The 20,769-nt window shown below is 40.5% G+C and overlaps 1 protein-coding gene across 3 annotated transcripts in view; it reads right to left on the minus strand.

Moving 5' to 3' along the window:
* Positions 1-88: 88 nt before the first annotated feature.
* The window catches only part of LOC127416864 (bcl-2-like protein 13), a 32,092-nt gene continuing 11,411 nt past the window's right edge, over positions 89-20,769 (minus strand). For 2 of the 3 annotated variants that reach the window (XM_051656448.1, XM_051656449.1), the window contains exons 4-7: positions 14,338-14,494; positions 13,973-14,045; positions 13,742-13,870; positions 89-1,354 (exon numbers count right to left, since the gene is read on the minus strand). In XM_051656448.1, coding sequence (XP_051512408.1) covers positions 401-1,354; positions 13,742-13,870; positions 13,973-14,045; positions 14,338-14,494 — 1,313 coding nt within the window. In that variant the 3' untranslated portion in view covers positions 89-400. The remainder of the gene's footprint in view (positions 1,355-13,741; positions 13,871-13,972; positions 14,046-14,337; positions 14,495-20,769) is intronic. The other variant, XM_051656447.1, reaches the window with a different exon arrangement.

The raw sequence follows: 20,769 nt of genomic DNA on the forward strand, positions 1-20,769 counted from the left end.
TGTACAGTGAAAAAAAAAAAAGTTCTATTTTGGTCTGTTCTAACTCAAAACCAACTGGATCACTTCAGAAGACATTGATTAAACCACTGCATTGTATGGACCTACAGAGCTGTGATATTCTTCTAAAAAATATATTTTTTTTTTAATCATGAGGATGAGTAAATGATGAGAATTTTTTATTTTTGGATGAACTATCCCTTTAAGCTGGATTAAAGGACTAAGATGCTAAGCCAACGAAATTAAAATATTACAAAAATAAAAGCCATGAGAACTGAAGACAAAATGGTATGAGACACCAGGACAGTACTTTTCCCATAAAGTGCAGCTTTTGGCAGCACAGTGGCCCAGGCTTCCATTAGGGCAAAATATACTGTGAGGGCATAGACAGTTAAACTACATTTTACTTCTTCCTGTAGGCCAATGCTCCAAATACCACTACTGCAGCAATGGCCACCAGGGCAGCTCCACCATATAGCAGCACAGGGAGGTCGGAGGACTCCGGCTGTGGCACAGACTGTATCTGCACTGGGGCCACAGTAGCAGTTGAGACTGGGAGGTCTTCGGTAAGCAAGGTGGGCTTCTGCTCAACCTCTGGAAATATCTCCTGCTGTAGGGTTGCTTGGACAGGTTCTGGTTCTGGATCGGGTAATGGGGCCATGGCAGGAAGAGGCTCTTTTACTGGGCATGTCGATGGTGGCTCCACAGGAGCTGGGACAGTCTCTGGCTGAGCTGGCTGGGATTGAAGTTCAGGCACAGGGTTGAAAGCAGCAACAGGATGGGAGACTACTTGCTCTTGCTCAACTGAAGCTGGAGGTGGAGCATCACTTATTTTAGGAGGAGTCTCGGTGATGACAATCGGTTCCTCTACAGGCACAACTGGCTCATGTGCTGGTGGAACTGGCTCTGGTGGTGGTGCTTCTCTGACAGCAGCAAGTTCACTCTCACTACCCAACACACTGAGAACACTACTCTGCAACTCCCCTTCCTCAACCGTTTCCCCACCCTCCTCAAGGAGTTCTGCATCTTCACGTTCCACATGGACAATGTCGGAGTTGGAAGAGTTGTTTTCGCTTTGCTCCTCGGCTAATGCCACTCCCTCAGCACTGTCCAGACTCTTGATGTCTTCTGGGTCCATCATGCCAACCTGGGCCCAAGACTCGTGTCCTGTCAGAGACACAGGAAGACTCTCTGTCTGCCAGGAAGCTGGCCCACTACTATCTCCTACTGTCAGTAGTGATGCAGGAGAGCTTAGCTGATCTGAGGCCTGTTCACCTGACAGGATGTATATGTCGTTACTGTCCTCAGCTATGATCAATCCAGGGTCCTCAGTTTCATCAAGGCTGAACACAGTGCCCTGTAATTTAAAGAGATAAAACACCAATCAGTTGGTCCATTAATAATTTTTATGCACACTCTCTCTCTCTCTCTCTCTCTATACAGTGCATTCAGAAAATATTCAAACCCCTTTATTTTTTCACATTTTGTTATGTTGCAGCCTTATGATAAAATGCTTAAAATTAGGGCATGCTGAGTGACTCCAGTCAGGCTTCCTAGCAACCAACTGGCCCGGTTGCTAGGCTGGGTAGAGTCACATTGGGTTAACCTCCTTGTGGTCGCTATAATGTGGTTCTCGCTCTCGGTGGGGCACGTGGTGTGTTGTCCGTGGATGCCACAGAGAATTACCTCGGTCTCCGAGGTAACGCACTCAACAAGCCACATGATAAGATGCGTGGATCGTCTGCCACCCGGATTGAGGCGAGTCACTACACCACCACGAGGACCTAGAGCGCATTGGGAATTGGGCATGACAAAATGGGAAGGGGAGTAAATCCCCCCACCCCCCCACAAAAAAAAGAAGCTTAAAATAATTTTTTCTCTCACATCAATCTACACTCCATACCCACACAAAAAACAAAGCAAAAACCAGATTTTTAATAACTTTGCAAATGTATTAAAAAGAAAAAACTGAAATATCACATTGACATAAGCATTCAGACCCTTAACTCAGTACTTAGTTGAAGCACCTTTGTACAGTCATTTTCAGGACTCTCCAGAGATGCTCGATTGGGTTCAGGTCCAGGCTCTGGCTGGGCCACTCAAGGACATTCACAGAGTTGTCCCTAAGCCACTCTTGCATTGTCTTGGCTGTGTGTTTAGGGTCATCAGACTGGGCTGAAGGTTCACCTTCCTACAGGACGAGGTCCTGAGCACTCTGGACCAGGTTTTCATTAAGGATATCTCTGTATTTTGCTGCATTCAGCTTTCCTTCAACCCTGACCAGTCCCTGCTGCTTAAAAGCACCCCCACAGCATGATGCCACCACCACCATGCTTCACCGTTGGGATGGTATTGCGCAGGTGATGAGCAGTGCCTAATTTCCTCCAGACATTATGCTTGGAATTGAGGCCAAACAGTTCAATCTTCATTTCATAAGACCAGAGAATCTTGTTTCTCACAGTCTGAGAGTCCTTTAGGTGCTTTTTTGCAAGTGGGCTTTCATGTGTCTTGCACTGAGGAGAGGCTTCTGTCTGGCCACTCTGCCATAAAGTCCAGATCGGTGGAGTGTTGCAGTGATGGTTGTCCTTCTGCAGGTTTCTTCCATCTCCACACATGATCTTTGGAGCTCAACCAGAGTGACCATCGGGTTCTTGGCCACCTCTCTTACCAAGGCCCTTCTACCGATTACTCAGTTTGGCCGGCAGCCAGCTCTAGGAAGAGTCCTGGTTGCTCCAAACTTCTTCCATTTAAGAATTATGGAGGCCACTGTGCTGCAAAATTTTTTTGTCGCCTTCCCCAGATATATGCCTCGACACAATCCTGTCTCTGAGCTCTGCAGGCAGTTCCTTTGACCTCATGGCTTGGTTTTTGCTCTGATATGCATTTTCAGCTATGAGACCTTATATAGACAGATGTGTGCCTTTCCAAATCATGTCCAATCAATGGAATTTGCCACAGGTGGACTCCAATCAAAGTGTAGAAACATCTCAAAAGATGATCCAAAGAAATGGGATGCACCTGAGCTAAATTTCAAGTGTCATAGCAAAGGGTCTGAATAATTATGGCAATGTGATATTTCAGTTTATTATTTGTAATACATTTGCAAAGTTATCAAAAATCTATTTTTTTCTTTGTCATTATGGGGTATGTAGTGTAAATTGATGTGAAACAAATATTAATTTGAAATATTTTGGCATAAGGCTGCAACATAACAAAATGTGAAAAAAATGAAGGGGTCTGAATACTTTCTGAATGCACAGTATACGCATTCTCATGTTCAGTGACAGCTGATGGAGTGCAACAATGCAGGGGTCTCAAAGTGTTTTTTTAATCCCCTTTCAAACTACTTTTAACTTGACACAGCATCTTAAACTACGTGCACAAGTCTGCCTCAGAAAGACTGTATTACAGTACTGTTCAATTCCAAAAGGAATTGAAGTCAACAATTGTGATATTATTACAGTGCTGTGGAAAAGTATTTGCCCCATCCTGATTTCTTCTGTTTTTGTGTATATCTCATACTAAATTGTTTCAAAAATTCAAACAAAATCTAACATAAAACAAAGGAAATCTGAGTAAACACAAAATACATTTTTAAATGATAATGTTATTTATTGAAGCAAAAAAGTTATCCAATACCAATTAGGCCATTCCCACTGTTCCTAGAGCCTCCCCAGCACTGCACATGTTGGATGTCTCCTTTGTTTAACAAAATTATCTGATTAGTAGAGTATTCCATGGCCTGAAATCTGTGTCAAATAAGGGTGAAATCCAAAGTGTGTTGTGCTGAAGAGGCTCCAGGAATGGTTTGAAAACCCCTCTGGCTGAACTTCACAAAGAAATGTATGTGCCTAAAACAAATGTGAAGTACACTGATACTGTAAGAATTAAAAAGACATTTTTTTACTTTTGTCTTTGAATAATATCAAATCAAACTGTTAGATCTTGTTATTTTATTATTAATTTCTGAAACATTTCATGACAATTTGATTTGCAAAATGCTGATTTAAATAAACAACAAAACATTAACCCAACAATCCATCAGACTATGGGTGGCAAATTTTTACCTGATACAGCTGGCACCAATTACAAGTCTTACTTGTTTATGCCTTATTTGTAACTTAAGGCAAACCAATCAATACTCTCATTCAGATTTTTTTCTTCTGTCTTTACACTTCAGTACAATAAATGGCACTTACCATGACAGAGTCCATTTGTTATTTAATGTGTATGCCACCCAGTGGAGAACAGGAGAAATACCAATACACTATAATGTAGTCTCACTAAATCAAGGTTTGACTAAGCAGAATCGACTTTAGAATGCAAAGCAGAAATGATGGACAGTTAATAACCTGGGTCCTGGATTACAAATGGGTTTAAAGCAAAAACCTGGTTTAAGACTTGGTGCTTATCTTTACCAGAGATCTATCACTGGAATGAAGCCATCTTCTTTAAAACACACAAAAACATATGCCTGAGGGATGCATTAAACAAAAATAGGGAGGACTTCAACAGCTCAACAGGAAGTGCTTTAACCCACTTCCTTTCAGATGGAATTCACTCTATTGTTAGTCTAAAGATCATCTGGAATTTATACAAAAAGAGACGACACCTTACACGGTCATCCATCCATCTGCACTCAAATAATGACATCACCATAAGACTGTGTCTCTGGTTTCTGCATGTTTGCCATAACTGAGTCAAGCATGCAAAACAAGGCAGTTTGAATTTGAACCCATTCTGTAAGTACATCGGTTTCTGTTCATTTGCATTTGGCAAACTGAAGATATTGCCCTCACTTACTCATCATAAAGGACCCATAAAAGGATGCTTCTGCTTTTTGGTCCACACACTCTGCCCTGTGCATTTTCTAGCCAAGAGGACTCTAAAAGATATTCACTTCTCAGTAATCCATCACTGTGCACGTGTATCTACTTTCACATGTAATCCAGTCTGTCTCACACACACACACTTTCAAAATCAAATTAGGTCCTGGCATCTGGCTTAAAGGAATAGTTCACCCCAAAACTAAAGTTATCTCATCATTTACTCACACTCATGCTAGATGTGTATGACATTCTTTCATCTGCTGAACACAAACGAAGATTTTTTTTGAAGAACATCTCAGCTCTGTTGTTCCATTCAATGCAAGTCAACAGGGTCCAAAACTTTGAAGCTACAAAAAGCACATAAAGGCAGCATAAAAGTAATCCACACGACTCCAGTGGTTAAATCATATTTCTTCAGAAGCAATATGATAGGTTTGTGTAAGAAACAGATCAATATTTAAGTCCTTTTTTACTACAAATGTCCACTATCACTTCCACATTCTTCTTTTCTTTATGGTAATTAAAATTCTTTGTGCATATTGCCACTTACTAGGCGGGAGGACAATTTATAGGAAAAAGGCCTTAAATATTGATCTGTTTCTCACCAACACCTATCATATTGCTTCTGAAGAAATATGATTTAATCACTGAAGTCGTATGGACTACTTTTATACTGCCTTCATGTGCTTTTTGAACTTCAAAGTTCTGGTCACCATTCACTTGCATTGTATAGACCTAGAGATCTGAGATATTCTTAAAATCTTCATTTGTGTTGTGCAGAAGAAAGTCATACACATTTGGGATGGCATGAGAGTGAGTAAATGATGAGCAGATTTTTATTGGCGTAGCCATCACAAAACCCAGACCTCGATCCAATAGAAAATTTGTGGGCAGAACTGAAAAAGTATGTGCAAGCAAGAGGCCTACAAACCTGAATCAGTTACACCAGTTCTGTCTGGAGGAATGGTCCAAAATTCCAGCAACTTATTGTGAGACGCTTGTGGAAGGCTACCCAAAAACATTTGACCCAAGTTAAACAATTTAAAGACATTGCTACCAAATACTAACAAAGTGTATGTAAACTTCTGACCCACTGGGAATGTGATGAAAGAAATAAAAGCTGTAATAAATCATTCAACTATTATTCTTACATTTCAATAAAATAAAGTAGTGATCCTAACTGACCTAAGACTGGGAATGTTTTCTACGATTAAATATCAGGAATTGTCAAAAACTGAGTTTAAATGTATTTGGCTAAGGTGTATGTAAACTTCTGACTTCAACTATACATACAGAGACTGGGCAATTTTTTGTATTTTCTTCTTTTATCAGAGCATGGAAAAAACTTTATATGACTGGTTATGTCAGTGCAGTAGTAACAGTAAATAAACTACATGGCACTGCGCATACTTGTTTGTAATATTTTCATTCATTTTTTTATTTTTTTTTTATTTGTATAATTCCAGTGCATGACACAGTCAACGTGTGTTTGGGATGACAAACAGCAATGTGTCATACTGCTGTCAGATCTTTTTCAGTAATAGAAAGAGACCTTTATCTAGATGTACAGACAGACACGTACACCATAGTTCTAATGGAATTCTAATAAACGTATGTGACAAGAGAGAGGGTGGGGCCGGGCCGTGAGGACACACAGCCGGCCCTGAATCGGGCTAATGAGGCGGAAGGGGAAAAAAAGACGAGCCAGAGGCGCCACTTTGAGAGAGACACACACGTTGTGTGTGTCTGTGTTCATGTTTGTATTATGTTGTTTTAAGTTGAGTTTTAACATTAAAATTTATGTTTACTGTTCAGCCAGTTCCCGCCTCCTCCTTGCCCGTCCTTTAACTGTTATAACGTATTATACAGATAACTAATCTGTGGCATGTGAAGATATTTATGCATATGATGACATCAAAGATAGAGAGACAGACTGGGTTGGGGTTGAGATTAATAAACCAAAGGAAAAAACATTGTATAATCCAGGCTCTCTAATTAAAATGAAGCAACCACAGCTTTTTAAAATTATATTCTTTATGTATGATTCAGTGTGACTTTGAAGTAAACACAAAGTAATAAAAAAGGCAGCATACATTAAAGATGGATGCGTTCAAGCCCCAGCACCGCCAAGATGCCACTGTTGGGCCCTTGAGCAAGACCCTTCACCCTTATCTGCTCCAGGGGCGCCGTATCATGGCTGACCCTGCACTCTGACCCCAGCTTAGCTGGGATATGTGAAAAAAGGAATTTCACTGTATACAGGTGCATCTCAATAAATTAGAATGTCGTGGAAAAGTTCATTTATTTCAGTAATTCAACTCAAATTGTGAAACTCGTTTATTAAATAAATTCAATGCACACAGACTGAAGTAGTTTAAGTCTTTGGTTCTTTTAATTGTGATGATTTTGGCTCACATTTAACAAAAACCCACCAATTCACTATCTCAAAAAATTAGAATACATCATAAGACCAATAAAAAAAACATTTTTAGTGAATTGTTGGCCTTCTGGAACGTATGTTCATTTACTGTATATTTACTCAATACTTGGTAGGGGCTCCTTTTGCTTTAATTACTGCCTCAATTTGGCGTGGCACTGCCGAGGTGGTATGGAAGCCCAGGTTTCTTTGACAGTGGCCTTCAGCTCATCTGCATTTTTTGGTCTCTTGTTTCTCATTTTCCTCTTGACAATACCCCATAGATTCTCTATGGGGTTCAGGTCTGGTGAGTTTGCTGGCCAGTCAAGCACACCAACACCATGGTCATTTAACCAACTTTTGGTGCTTTTGGCAGTGTGGGCAGGTGCCAAATCCTGCTGGAAAATGAAATCAGCATCTTTAAAAAGCTGGTCAGCAGAAGGAAGCATGAAGTGCTCCAAAATTTCTTGGTAAACGGGTGCAGTGACTTTGGTTTTCAAAAAACAAAATGGACCAACACCAGCAGATGACATTGCACCCCAAATCATCACAGACTGTGGAAACTTAACACTGGACTTCAAGCAACTTGGGCTATGAGCTTCTCCAGACTCTAGGACCTTGGTTTCCAAATGAAATACAAAACTTGCTCTCATCTGAAAAGAGGACTTTGGACCACTGGGCAACAGTCCAGTTCTTCTTCTCCTTAGCCCAGGTAAGACGCCTCTGACGTTGTCTGTGGTTCGGGAGTGGCTTAACAAGAGGAATACGACAACTGTAGCCAAATTCCTTGACATGTCTGTGTGTGGTGGCTCTTGATGCCTTGACCCCAGCCTCAGTCCATTCCTTGTGAAGTTCACCCAAATTCTTGAATCGATTTTGCTTGACAATCCTCATAAGGCTGCGGTTCTCTCGGTTGGTTGTGCATCTTTTTCTTCCACACTTTTTCCTTCCACTCAACTTTCTGTTAACATGCTTGGATATAGCACTCTGTGAACAGCCAGCTTCTTTGGCAATTAATGTTTGTGGCTTACCCTCCTTGTGAAGGGTGTCAATGATTGTCTTCTGGACAACTGTCAGATCAGCAGTCTTCCCCATGATTGTGTAGCCTAGTGAACCAAACTGAGAGACCATTTTGAAGGCTCAGGAAACCTTTGCAGGTGTTTTGAGTTGATTAGCTGATTGGCATGTCACCATATTCTAATTTTTTGAGAGTGAATTGGTGGGTTTTTGTTAAATGTGAGCCAAAATCATCACAATTAAAAGAACCAAAGACTTAAACTACTTCAGTCTGTGTGCATTGAATTTATTTAATACACGAGTTTCACAATTTGAGTTGAATTTCTGAAATAAATGAACTTTTCCACGACATTCTAATTTACTGAGATGCACCTGTATATGCAAATGTATAATGTGTGACAGAATAAAGGCTTCTTCTTCGACTCTGTCTTCCAATACTTTTATGCGCCATAACAAAATGGGCGTGAGAACTATGCCTAAGCAATACCCTACCCAAAGTCCATGCACCCTGCTTTGCCTTAAGACAAAAACTCATGCACACTTCCCAAACACAAATACTTGCACATCCATAGGAGGACCCATTATCAAAGATGGGGTGGTGTAGAGATTATAACAACTGTCTAGTGATTAACCATGTTTAACAAATATTTTAGGCATTTGGTAATGCTCTGTGCTACTAATGTATGTGAATTTACGTGCCTACTAAATTCATTGCATGAATGCTGTGATACACTCTGAAGTTGAACCACTGTAGCCAGCTTGATCTCATGAAAATTATGTAACTGTGGCAACATAGAGTTAAATGTTCTCCCAAACACATTAAGGTTTAGGTTATGGTTAATAGGTTATTGTGTTTAAAGTCAACAAAACCGACCTCCCTGAACATAACTGATATTGTCATTAAAGCAAATGGGAGATGAAAAACGCAATTGCTGAAGCAACCATATCTGGTAGGTGCTTCAATGATACTTTCGGTTCACGTGTTGACTTGCCTGCTCTTCAGGACCGAACTCGAACACTATCATTTGAGCTACCACACAATTTGATAGTGCTCAAACAAGCTCGAAAATGTAGTTGGTTTTGTAATGCAAACCTTACATGTCATGCACTATAGTAGAAGTGTTTAGATGTCAAGAGAGCATTGTGTGAGGAGCAGGGTGAAAATGTTTTGAACTGGTAATCCATCATTTTACTTTAGATTTTTGTGAAAGGGAATAAAAAGTCTTTGTTGTAGCACCTCTAGTGCTTATTTCCCCAGGTAACTGCTGCAATATGTACAATGAGCAACGTAAAAATCATTTTGCAAATATGTAGGTATAGTAACGTGATTCTATGAGACCAAGTTGCTTTTGACACAAATGCGAGTCAGTTTCTATTGTTCGGGGCTCCACACCAAAGGTAAACATACCTTGTCCACTGAAGGTGCACCAAATGTAGGATTCCACACACTGTTCACCTGTGAACAATGTGTTCTGATTACCAGAAACAGTTTATTCACTGCATTATGCAACCTACTGGAGGGAGCTACTGGCCTTCATTGCACAGCTCTGCTCATTCATAAATAATAGTTAGCATTTGCTGCTGGCTTGACCCAGAGTGGGACCCACTGCATTTCTCCTCAAGACATCAAGCATCTACAAAATGCACCTTTTTTTTTTTTTTAATCTAAAAACAGGTAAGACTGTAATCTTTAATGGAATCCCTGAGGTGAAGGATTTATCTGAATCTCCCATATTGGCCACTTCTATCTTAAAGGGACAGTTCACTCAAAAATGAAAATTCTCTCATCACTTACTCCCCCCCATGCCATCCCATATGTGTGACTTTTTTTCTTTAGATTCTAAGATTTTTAGAAAAATATTTCAGTTAAGTATGTCCTCACAATGCAAGTGAATAGTGATCAGACCTTTGTAGTGCCAAAAATCACATAAAGGAAACATAGAAGTTATCCATATGACTCCATGTAGTTAAATCCATATCTTCAGAAGCAATATAATAGGTCTGGGTGAGAAACAGATCCTTTTTTACTTTAAATCTCCACTTTTACATCTGAAAGTCACATGTGGTGCCTGTTTAGTTTCACTTCCACATCTGAAAGTGAAAGTTAAAGTGGAGATTTAGAGTAAAAAAGGACTTCAATATTGTTCTGTTTCTCACCCATACCTATTATAGTGCTTCTGAAGATATTGATTTAACCACTGGAGTCACATGGATTACTTTCATGGTTTCCTTTAGGTGATTTTTGGAGCTTCACCATTCACTTATGGACCTACAGGGATGAAATATTCTTATAAAAATCTTAATTTGCGTTCTGCTGAAGAAAGAAATTCATACACATCTGGGAAGGCATGAGGGCAAGTAAATCAAGTGAATTTTTATTTTTGGGTGAACAGCAGCACTGACTTTATTACGCATACAGAGGTCAGCATCTCAATCAACACTGTAAGTGGAGCTGTGACAGACTATCTGGGGCAGCTTTTCCCAGCTGATGTTATATGAGGATTAATCAGATTTATTTTGGTTTTTCCTCTACGCCTGCGCTGCAGTGAGTGGGGATGGCTGATGGCCTCTGTTTGTGTGATGCGAGAACACCGCATTCATAAATTTCAGTTACGTAAGGGGTCGGACTGAGCTCTGTGCAGGGTTATGCGACCTGACATGGCTCAAGATCAACTGCTCATAGCACCTGCTGATTTTTGCACAGCAAGCTTTGCCTTGGTAGCTGTTTGTCCCTTCCAAGACAACAGGAATCAAATTTCATCACATCATACCACCTCAAGAGTCTCTACTGAATATGACAGGGCCATGTGACACCACCCCCCTGAAGGTCAACTCCATATTATGCACAGAACACAGAAAGAGGGACAGGAAGGGGGTCATGGGAGGGGTTACTCACAAGACAAAATGTCCCTCACTTTACACACACACCCTAAAACATACACAGATCCAGCTCTGTCGCCTAATACAGTGCAACAAAAGTCTGCTTACCTTACTCTTTAAGAGTTAAACATGATCAGACAGACATCACTTCGTTTTCAAAATGTCTCCTTGCTATTTTGCCCTGGATTCCAAAGAACAAGCCACCTCACTTACCTCACTTGCATGAACAGAACAAAATTCTGTGTAAATCATTTATAAAACCATTCTAGTATGGATTGTCTCATTCAATTGGTTTTACTAACCACTGTTTCATGCATAAATTGTAGGGTGCTGTTTGGTTTAAATTAACCAGTTGATAAATCAATTTGAGACTCTTAACAACTACTGTCCTTTTGCAAATGGTGCAAACTACTAATGCTGCCTAAAGCACAATCATATTCATCCAAAAGCAGAACTGAACAAACTCACTCTAACTACAGTAATTTCTAAATAAAACAAGTTAAACATTCATATAAATATTTACTCTATGACCTTTTTAATGGCATTACACAAATTAAATTGGAGCTTGTGAGTGTACTTTCTAAGATAAAGTGTTAAGCATTTTATTATCCATTTACACCATGATCGAGAGCAACAGACCTGATCAAACGACTTGGATACAAAACATTAGTGATGAACGCCATTACACACATGAGCCAAAACCACAACTGGATAAGTTTGTTTCCAATCTCACCCAGCCCAGAGTTCTAGAAGAAAGGATCTCCCCTACCTGTCTGTGTTCGGTTCCTAAGTGTGCAGAACACCAGCACTTACAAGGGAATAAAGTGAATGAGTGACAGAGTGAAAGAGTATACAGGATAAAGATTGCAGGGCAGACACGGTGCTGTCAGAATAATGGGACTGAAACTGCTGAGCAGGAGGTCTTGTTTGCTTGCACACTCCCTCCTCCTCCCTTTCAGACTCCTCCCTCCTGCATTCAAAGACTCACACACATCCCATCCTGCTTATCCTGTATCATCCATTCATCGCTGGAATGTGGTCCTGTACTGGAGAGTGCCAGTATAAAACAATGGTCTCCCCTCCTTCCACATAAGTGTCAACGGCGCACTAATTAAATTAATCCCACTGACTGAGTTCATCAGCACGCACACAAAATGCATGAGCCGAGTCTTTCATAAGGACGGCCCCCATCTGTGATACAGCGTGACCTAAATAGGATGTTTAAAACAAACACAACCTTTATCTAGCTTTTTGACATGCAATGCTTTGACATCATGACAGAACTGAAGAACTATTAACATAAAATATTTGAATAAGGGTAAGATAACCTTCTGAATTAAATGGTCTTCAGTTTGAACTATCAAATGACATACATTTTGATCAGATGAACATTGAGTGTGCACATTATGCAAAAAGCTAAGTTTCATAATTCAACAGTAATTCTTAACCTTTAATGTGCAGTGCTTTTGTGTCAAAGAGCTACACCATCAACAACTAGGAATGCAACATCAAATGTAAAACAAATTGCACAAATATTAAATTCATTTTGGAAGGTTGTCTTGCTAGCCACATAAAACCATAATGGATTAGAATTTACTGGTGTAGCTGGCCAAAATACTGCAGAGGATTATGTGGATGGCATAGCCTTTGGTCTCTCAAGGCTTCTGCATACTTTGAGTACACATCTGAAGAAAAGCTGTGTGCATCACAACACAATGTGCCTGTAACATTAAGTTAGCTTCACCAACCAGCAGTTGGATAAGCATCATGTCAAAATAAGTAGCATCTCTCTGACTCCCTCTCCTGACAAAAAGGCACATCTTGGAAAAGAACACTGAAAATCCATTTCTGCATGACAAAAACAAAAAATCTAAAAGGAATTCTGTCTCACTTCACCAAAATATTTGCTGGCTAAAGAGTTAATGCATCAAACATTCTTTTCTTTTTCCTTTTATTGGGTCTGGGTAGCTCAACGAGTACTGACGCCGACTACCACCCCTGGAGTAGCAAGTTCGAATCCAGGCTGTGCTGAGTGACTCCAGCCAGGTCTCCTAAGCAACCAAATTGGCCAGGTTGCTAGGGAGGGTAGAGTCATATGGGCCAACCTCCTCGTGGTCACGATTAGTGGTTCTCACGCTCAATGGGGCGGGTGGTAAGTTGTGCATGGATCGCGGAGAGTAGCATGAGCCTCCACATGCTGGGAGTCTCCGCGGTGTCATGTACAATGAGCCACGTGATAAAATGCGCCGATTGACTCTCAGAAGCGGAGGTAACTGAGACTTGTCCTCCACTACCCGGATTGAGGTGAGTAACCGCGCCACCACGAGGTCCTACTAAGTAGTGGGAATTGGGCATTCCAAATTGGGGAGAAAAGGGGATAAAAATAAAATAAATAAATAATTTTAAAAAAATCCCTAAATTGGGTGGTAATATTTAGGTGCAGTGATTACATTGGTTGTCAAACCAGACGATAATGTAATAACAACATGATACACCTAGTATAAAAAAAAAAACCTGCCATGTTTTGGTTGATAAATAGCTGGTTACACCATCACAGTCAAACTACAGGTAGTAAATCGCCAGTCAAAGTCCAGTCACTCACCCATCCTCCCTGCTGAATGATAAAGTCTGCTTGTGATTCTTCAAGGTAACGCAGACCATAATCTAGCAGAGTTTCCAGTGGCTGTCCCTCAGACTGCAGGGTCTGTAACAATACTAATGGTACCAACACCTACAGAAAAAAAACACAATGACAGAATGATAAAATAAGGGGCAAATCAGTAGAGGTGTGGGACATGCTATATGTATACTTGTGCAGTGTGTTTTTAGTTACCTTGCTCCATCCTTCTTGAGCATGAGAGGACACCTCCTCTACCACTGCTTTGAAATGCTCAAAGTTCAAATCACTGTACAAGAGACACATACATAATCCACTGTTCAGGAATGAACACAATATTTCTCTGCATATATTTGAAAAGCTTTTGGTCAATATTTAAGTTAGAAATGTCACGGTCAGGCTGACTTTACAAATACCAATTTAGAACATATTTGTGTTTGTGTGTGGGCTGTTTATACAATTTTTTATGACATAGATCTGTGCCAAGAATCTTTCAGTGGCAAGAACTTTTCAACTGTTCCAAAACTGAACAACATTCCTAGGTCTACTGAATTCATCCAAGAAGTTTTCCAGGAACGGACCTTCTCAGAAGTGTTTGAGTGGCGGTGGACAAGTGTGTGTCCAGGTCCCGGGAGACGTGGTCCCCAAGCACTGTAAGACTGTCCTCTATGGAGCTCTCTGGATTAGCTGGACTGAACACTGGGGATGTGTGGCTATCAAAACCAGTCCTGGAAAAGGCTTTGCAGACCAAAACAGAGGCAGACGACTTTTAAGGAATAGTTCACTCAAAAATTATAATTGTCATCATTTATTCACCCTTATGCAGTAATAAACTCATGTGGCTTTCTTTCTTCTGCAGAACACAAACAAATATTTTTCAAAGGAGATATGATGTGTTTATGATATTCATTCAATGCAGCTCCATGGGGTCCAAAGCTTCCATGCTCTAAAGAACACATAAAGGCGAGAACTTAGTTGGAGAAAATGGACGCCAAGCAAGGAGCAGACGTGTGAGCGACGAGCTCTGCGCACTTTGCTGAATTTTCGATTATTCTCATGTTATAATCTGGTGAAATTTGATACACCCAGTTACACATTTGTCCTTTGTTGCAAAACATGGCAAAGAAGTCAAAATCCTCAGGCTCTGGAGATATTAATAGACACTTACTTGTTCAGGATGAAAGCCCCGACAGGCCTACAGACCGGGGACTCGATTTGGATGGTACGGCGGGAGAGGAGATCCAGCGTCAGTTGTCCAACATGTCGATGATGTTGACGAAGATTCTTGCTGACTTGGAGGATCTCACTGTAATACGTCGATCGATCATGGCGATGGAAATAAAATTCTCTGAGTTAGGTACAAGAGTGTCTGATGTTGAAAAACGAATCGATTTTCTGGAATCTTCGGAGAGGGAATTATCCGCTAATCCGCCCGCGACCAAAGTTGATTTGGAACATCTCCTTGAAAAGCTTGAAGATCTTGAAAATAGAAACCGCAGGAATAACATACAAATTGTTGGAATTCCTGAGCATGAGGAGGGCAGAGATATGGTGAAATTCCTGGACGAGCTCTTCCCGAGTCTGCTCGACATATCAGGCCACAAGCTGGAAATTGAGTGAGCTCACAGAGTGCCAGCTCACAGATCTGCTGAGGGAGATAGGCCCAGATCGATTCTGCCCAGATTTCTGAGATCATCCGATAAAGATCTTGTGTTGCGCCAGGCGAGGAGCAAAGGGAAGCTTTCTTGGAAGAACCATAATGTTTTCTTGTTCCCAGACTTTGCGAGTTCGACGAGAGAAACGTGATCGGTTCAAGGAATGTAAGAAACTCTTACATCAGAAAAAGATCTTTTGCTCTGATGTTTCCTGCCAAACTGAGAATAGAAACGAAAAACGGTCGCAAAGTATTCACATGTCCAAATCTGGCAATATCTTTTATAGAATCAATGACTGAGTAAACCATTGGATGTTTCTCATGTGAGTGGGCCTGACTCGCTGTACCTAACTCTTGAGGAAGCTGGGTGAAATTTTGGGTTTTTTGCGTTGGCTCCGCCGTGTGGCTGGAGCTTGTTTTGTGAATAACACTTTCCTTAAAGAAACATTTGCATTGAAGTTCCCGGCCAGTTTGAGAGTGGACACTACGGATGACCGCAAAATATTTACATGCTCACACAAAGGATGTCTTTTATAAAGCTGACGGATTGTGTAAGTCATGGTATTTACTTTTATGCAGCCTCCGAGTGAATTGATTCGACCATCCGGGGATCCAGGATGCCGGTTTTGTTTCTTTTTGTATTGGTCCCGCCTAGCGGCTGGAGCTTGTTCTGTTGAATAACACTCCATTGGAACAGCTGTGGATTAATCTGTTCGTTCTTCGTGCTTATTCCTCCTGCTGGCTGTAGTTTGTTTTGAGTTATTTATTTTTTTTACGGGACATTGGAATGATTACGTCATCCGCTGAACTCATAACAGCCGGCTCACGGAACATTCCTTTGTCTGTCCGAGGAATCTGAACGGTTTTATATCAGCTGGAATTTGTTTTGTGGAAGATCACATCCTTGAGACAGTTCTGTGAATGAATCTACACATTTTTTGTGTTCATTCTTCCTATTAACTGGGTTTATTTCACAAAGTATTTTCTGTTATGTAATTTTGCCTCACAAATTTGTGAGGCAAAATTGAGCAATCCGATGGCAAAGTTGTCGTGGGGGCTCTCGTAGAGGTTCATGGACCTTTTGAGTTTAGAGGGATTGTCGCCGGTTGGCGCTGTCGTGCGTGGGGTTAATGCGCACGTTTTTCTTTGTTTGTTTTGTTCCGGGGTTGATTGTTTCACTAATGGGGAATGTGGTCTTCATAATTTTGTTTTCACACACAATTTTTTATTTTTATTATATCAATATGTCAAATGTTAATATGAATAAGTTGTCTCTCTCCACATGGAATGTGAATGGGTTGGGGCACCCCATAAAAAGAAGGAAGGTTATTACTTTTCTAAAACGTAAGAAATATGATATAGTGTTTCTTCAAGAAACACATCTCTCCCCGCAGGAAGCTGAAAAATTTGGGAAGATATGGGGTGGACATGTTTTCTTTAGTGTTGGCTCAAGTAAGAGCAGGGGAGTCATATTGATTAATAAACATTTACAATTCAAATTTCTCAAACAGATTAAAAATAAATTAGGAAGAGTAATTATTGTTTTAGCTGAAATTCAAGGGCAAAGTCTGATTTTGGCTAATATTTACACACCTAACGCTGATGATCAGGGCTTTTTTATAGATCTTGAAGGGATGTTGCAAACCGCTGGCACCCCTCATGATATAATATTGGGAGGAGACTTTAATCTTTTGATGGATTCAGTTCTTGATCATAGTGAAGCTAAAGTGTGTAAACCCCCTTGAGCAACATTGACGCTTCACAGGATGTGTAAAAATCTTGGTCTTTCGGATATTTGGAGACTTTTGAACCCATCCGGTAGGGACTATAATTTTTTTTCATCAGTCCATAAGATTTATTCTAGAATAGATTTTTTTTTTTATATCCAAATCCCTAATTTCATCTGTTGTTGATTGCTCAATTGGAAACATTTTAGTCTCGGATCATGCCCTGGTGAGTTTAGAGGTGTTGACATATATAGAGAAAAATAAATCATATAGTTGGCGCCTTAAAGTATCCCTTTTACAAAATCCTGATTTCCAACAAATGTTAAAGACTGAAATCAATGTTTATATGGAGACCAACTGGTCCTCAGTATCCTCTGTGAGCGTGGCTTGGGAGGCCCTTAAAGCGGTTCTTAGGGGTCGAATCATACAGTATGCCTCATTCATCAAAAAATCCAAAGCACGAGAACTTGTGGAGTTGGAAGGAAATATTAAAACTGCAGAGGCAGAGCTGAAGCGCCGTATGTCAGCTGATGGCCTCAGAGAATTGACCCGACTGAAATATAGATATAATACTATTTTGTCGTGGAAAGTGGAGTTTTGGTTATTCAGGGCAAGACAGTCATACATTGAGTCGGGTGACAAAGCAGGGAAGCTTTTGGCTAGATATATAAAGCAGAGAGAGTCTCTTTCTATCATTCCCTCAGTGAAATCTGCTGGTGGTGAAATATTTACCTTGGCCATTGATATTAATAATGCCTTTAAAGAATTCTATATTGATCTTTATAGTTCCACGTCTTCATCTACTGAAGAAGATATTAGAAACTTTGTGGAACCATTAGATCTTCCTAAACTGACGACTGAGCAAAAAAACTCTCTTGATTCTGAGATAACCTTGGAGGAGCTTAACGAGGTAATTAAGTCCCTTCCTACTGGCAAGGCTCCGGGGCCAGATGGTTTTGCCACAGAATTTTTTAGATCCTATGCTACAGAACTGGCCCCACTTTTGTTAGAAGTTTATACTGAATCATTAAAGAAGGGAAAACTTCCTCCAACCATGACACAAGCCCGGATCAGTCTGATTCTTAAAAAGGACAAAGATCCAAGCGAGTGTAAAACTTACCATCCAATCTCCCTGATCCAACTAGATGTAAAAATATTGTCAAAAATTTTGGCTAACCGATTAAGTAAGGTTATGACATCTCTTATACATATAGATCAGGTGGAATTTATTCGGGGCTGTAGCTCTTCTGATAACATCAGGCGTCTCATCAATATCATGTGGTCAGTAGCGAATGATCAGTCTCCGGTCGCTGCCATCTCACTTGACGCCGAAAAGGCATTTGATATGGTAGAATGGGATTATCTTTTTAAGATTTTGGAAATGTATGGGTTCGGGAGTACATTTATTGGTCGGATTAAGTTATTTTATAGACACCCTGTAGCAGCGGTACAAACAAATGGATTAATTTCAGATTATTTTACTCTGGATAGGGGCACTCAACAGGGTTGCCGCTTTCCCCGTTGTTGTTCTGTCTTGCCCTGGAACCATTAGCAGCTGCGATAAGAAAGGAGGATGATTTTCCAGGGGTGACAGCGGGAGGTGCGGAGCATAAGCTTCTGCTTTACGCAGATGATATTTTATTATTTGTCTCTGAACCTACTAGATCTATGCCTTGCCTCCACAGAATTATTAATTCCTTTTCCAAGTTCTCAGGATACAAAGTCAATTGGTCTAAATCCGAAGCTTTGGCGCTGACAGCGTACTGCCCAGAAACGGCTTTCCAGCCGGGTGCCTTCCAGTGGCCCAAACAGGGCATTAAGTATTTGGGGATTTTATTCCCAGCAAATTTGTCTGATTTAGTTAGAGTTAATTTTGACCCTTTAATAAAAAGGTTTTCGAGCGATGTCAGCAGGTGGGCTTGATTGGGAAGGTTAATGTTATTAAAATGAATTGTATTCCAAAATTCAACTACCTGCTTCAGTCTCTCCCTGTAGATGTCCCCCTCTCTTATTTCAAGCAATTTGATAGCATAGCGAAGTCCTTTATTTGAAATGGTAAGCGCCCCAGGTTAAATTTCAATAAGTTACATAGGCCAATTGACAAAGGAGGGCTAAAGGAGGGTGTTCGGTCTTAGACATTTGGCTCATTGGTTGCTTCCACCTGAGAGAGCCCCTGCCTGGTTTTGTATTGAAAAGGAAGTTCTTGCCCCTATCTCGCCACTGCATAGCCTTTCGATTAAACTAGCCGGAGAGGTTAAGTCACATCCCGTTATTTTGCATTTGCACTCGATATGGACAAAAGTGTCCAGAGTGTTTAATTCTGATATTTATTTAAATGTTGCCTCGAGCATATGGCAGAACCCTAAACTATGTATTAATAAGTCCTCTTTTTGTTGGTCAGATTGGATTGTGAGGGGGGTTAATGCACTTGGTGACCTATATGAGGGTGGAGTATTGAGATCTTTTGAAAATTTGGTTCAACATTTTGGCATTCCCAGATCTCAGTTTTATAAGTATTTACAGCTTCGCCACCTACTCTGCACTATTTTTGGGAGTGGCACGCACCCCCCTAAAGCGGCAGGTGCTTTGGGAGAGGTGATTGCTGCTTTTGGAAAAGGCCATGAAGCATCAGTGTATTACTCCCTACTAATTCAGAGTCTGGGGGATGGAGCCTTGACTTCTCTCAAGAGAGTTTGGGAAAAAGATTTGAATTTGGTATTGGAGGATGGAGTGTGGACTAAGATTCTTAAAAATGTCAAGTCTGTATCTAGAGATGCAAGGGTTCGCCTTATGCAATTTAAGATTTTACATAGATTTTATTGGACCCCCTCGAGATTATAAAGGCTTGGTTTTAAAGACACACCCATTTGCTGGCGAAGCCAGTCAGAAGTTGGAGACACTACCCATGTCTTTTGGGGGTGTGTTAAGATCCAGGAGTTTTGGTTGAGGGTTCAGAGGTATTTGTGCAACGTTTTGAACACTCAGGTTTTGCTTTGTCCCAGACTCTGTATTTTGGGTGATGGGGCGGTCATGCATTTAGGGGACAATCATATAAAAAACTGGGTTATGACCAGTCTCATGATCGGCAGGCAAGTGATTTTAAGGGGTTGGAAGTCAAATGGAGCACCCTCTTTTTTCGGAGTGGTGTGTGGAAATGGGGAGGGTAGCTGCATTTGAAGAGGTGGTAAGTAGAAGGCTGGGGTTGAGGGACTTATTTGCTAAAAAAATGGGGCAAATATTTAGTTTTTTTGGGGGAATCTCGGGGAGGGCATGTGGAGAGTGTAGTTTAATCATGTATGTTAATTATTTATTTGTGCGTGTGTATATATATATATATATACATATATATATATATATATATATATATTTTATTTTTTTGGATTGTGTGTGTGTTATGTGGGACCACAGGGGTGTTCGTTAGGGGTCAGGGTGGGATTGTATTAGTAGGGTTTAAATGTAAAATGTTGATTCATTATTATGTGTTGAGTTTTTTTCACTGTCATATGCACATGAATCAATAAAAATGTTAATTGCAAAAAGAACACAAAGGCAGCATAAAGTTAATCCATTCGACTCGAGTGGTTTAAACCATGTCTTCTGAAGCGAGAGGATCAGTTTTGGGTGAGAAACAG

This window comes from Myxocyprinus asiaticus, chromosome 26 (genome assembly GCF_019703515.2).
Source record: "Myxocyprinus asiaticus isolate MX2 ecotype Aquarium Trade chromosome 26, UBuf_Myxa_2, whole genome shotgun sequence".
Taxonomy (NCBI): domain Eukaryota; kingdom Metazoa; phylum Chordata; class Actinopteri; order Cypriniformes; family Catostomidae; genus Myxocyprinus; species Myxocyprinus asiaticus.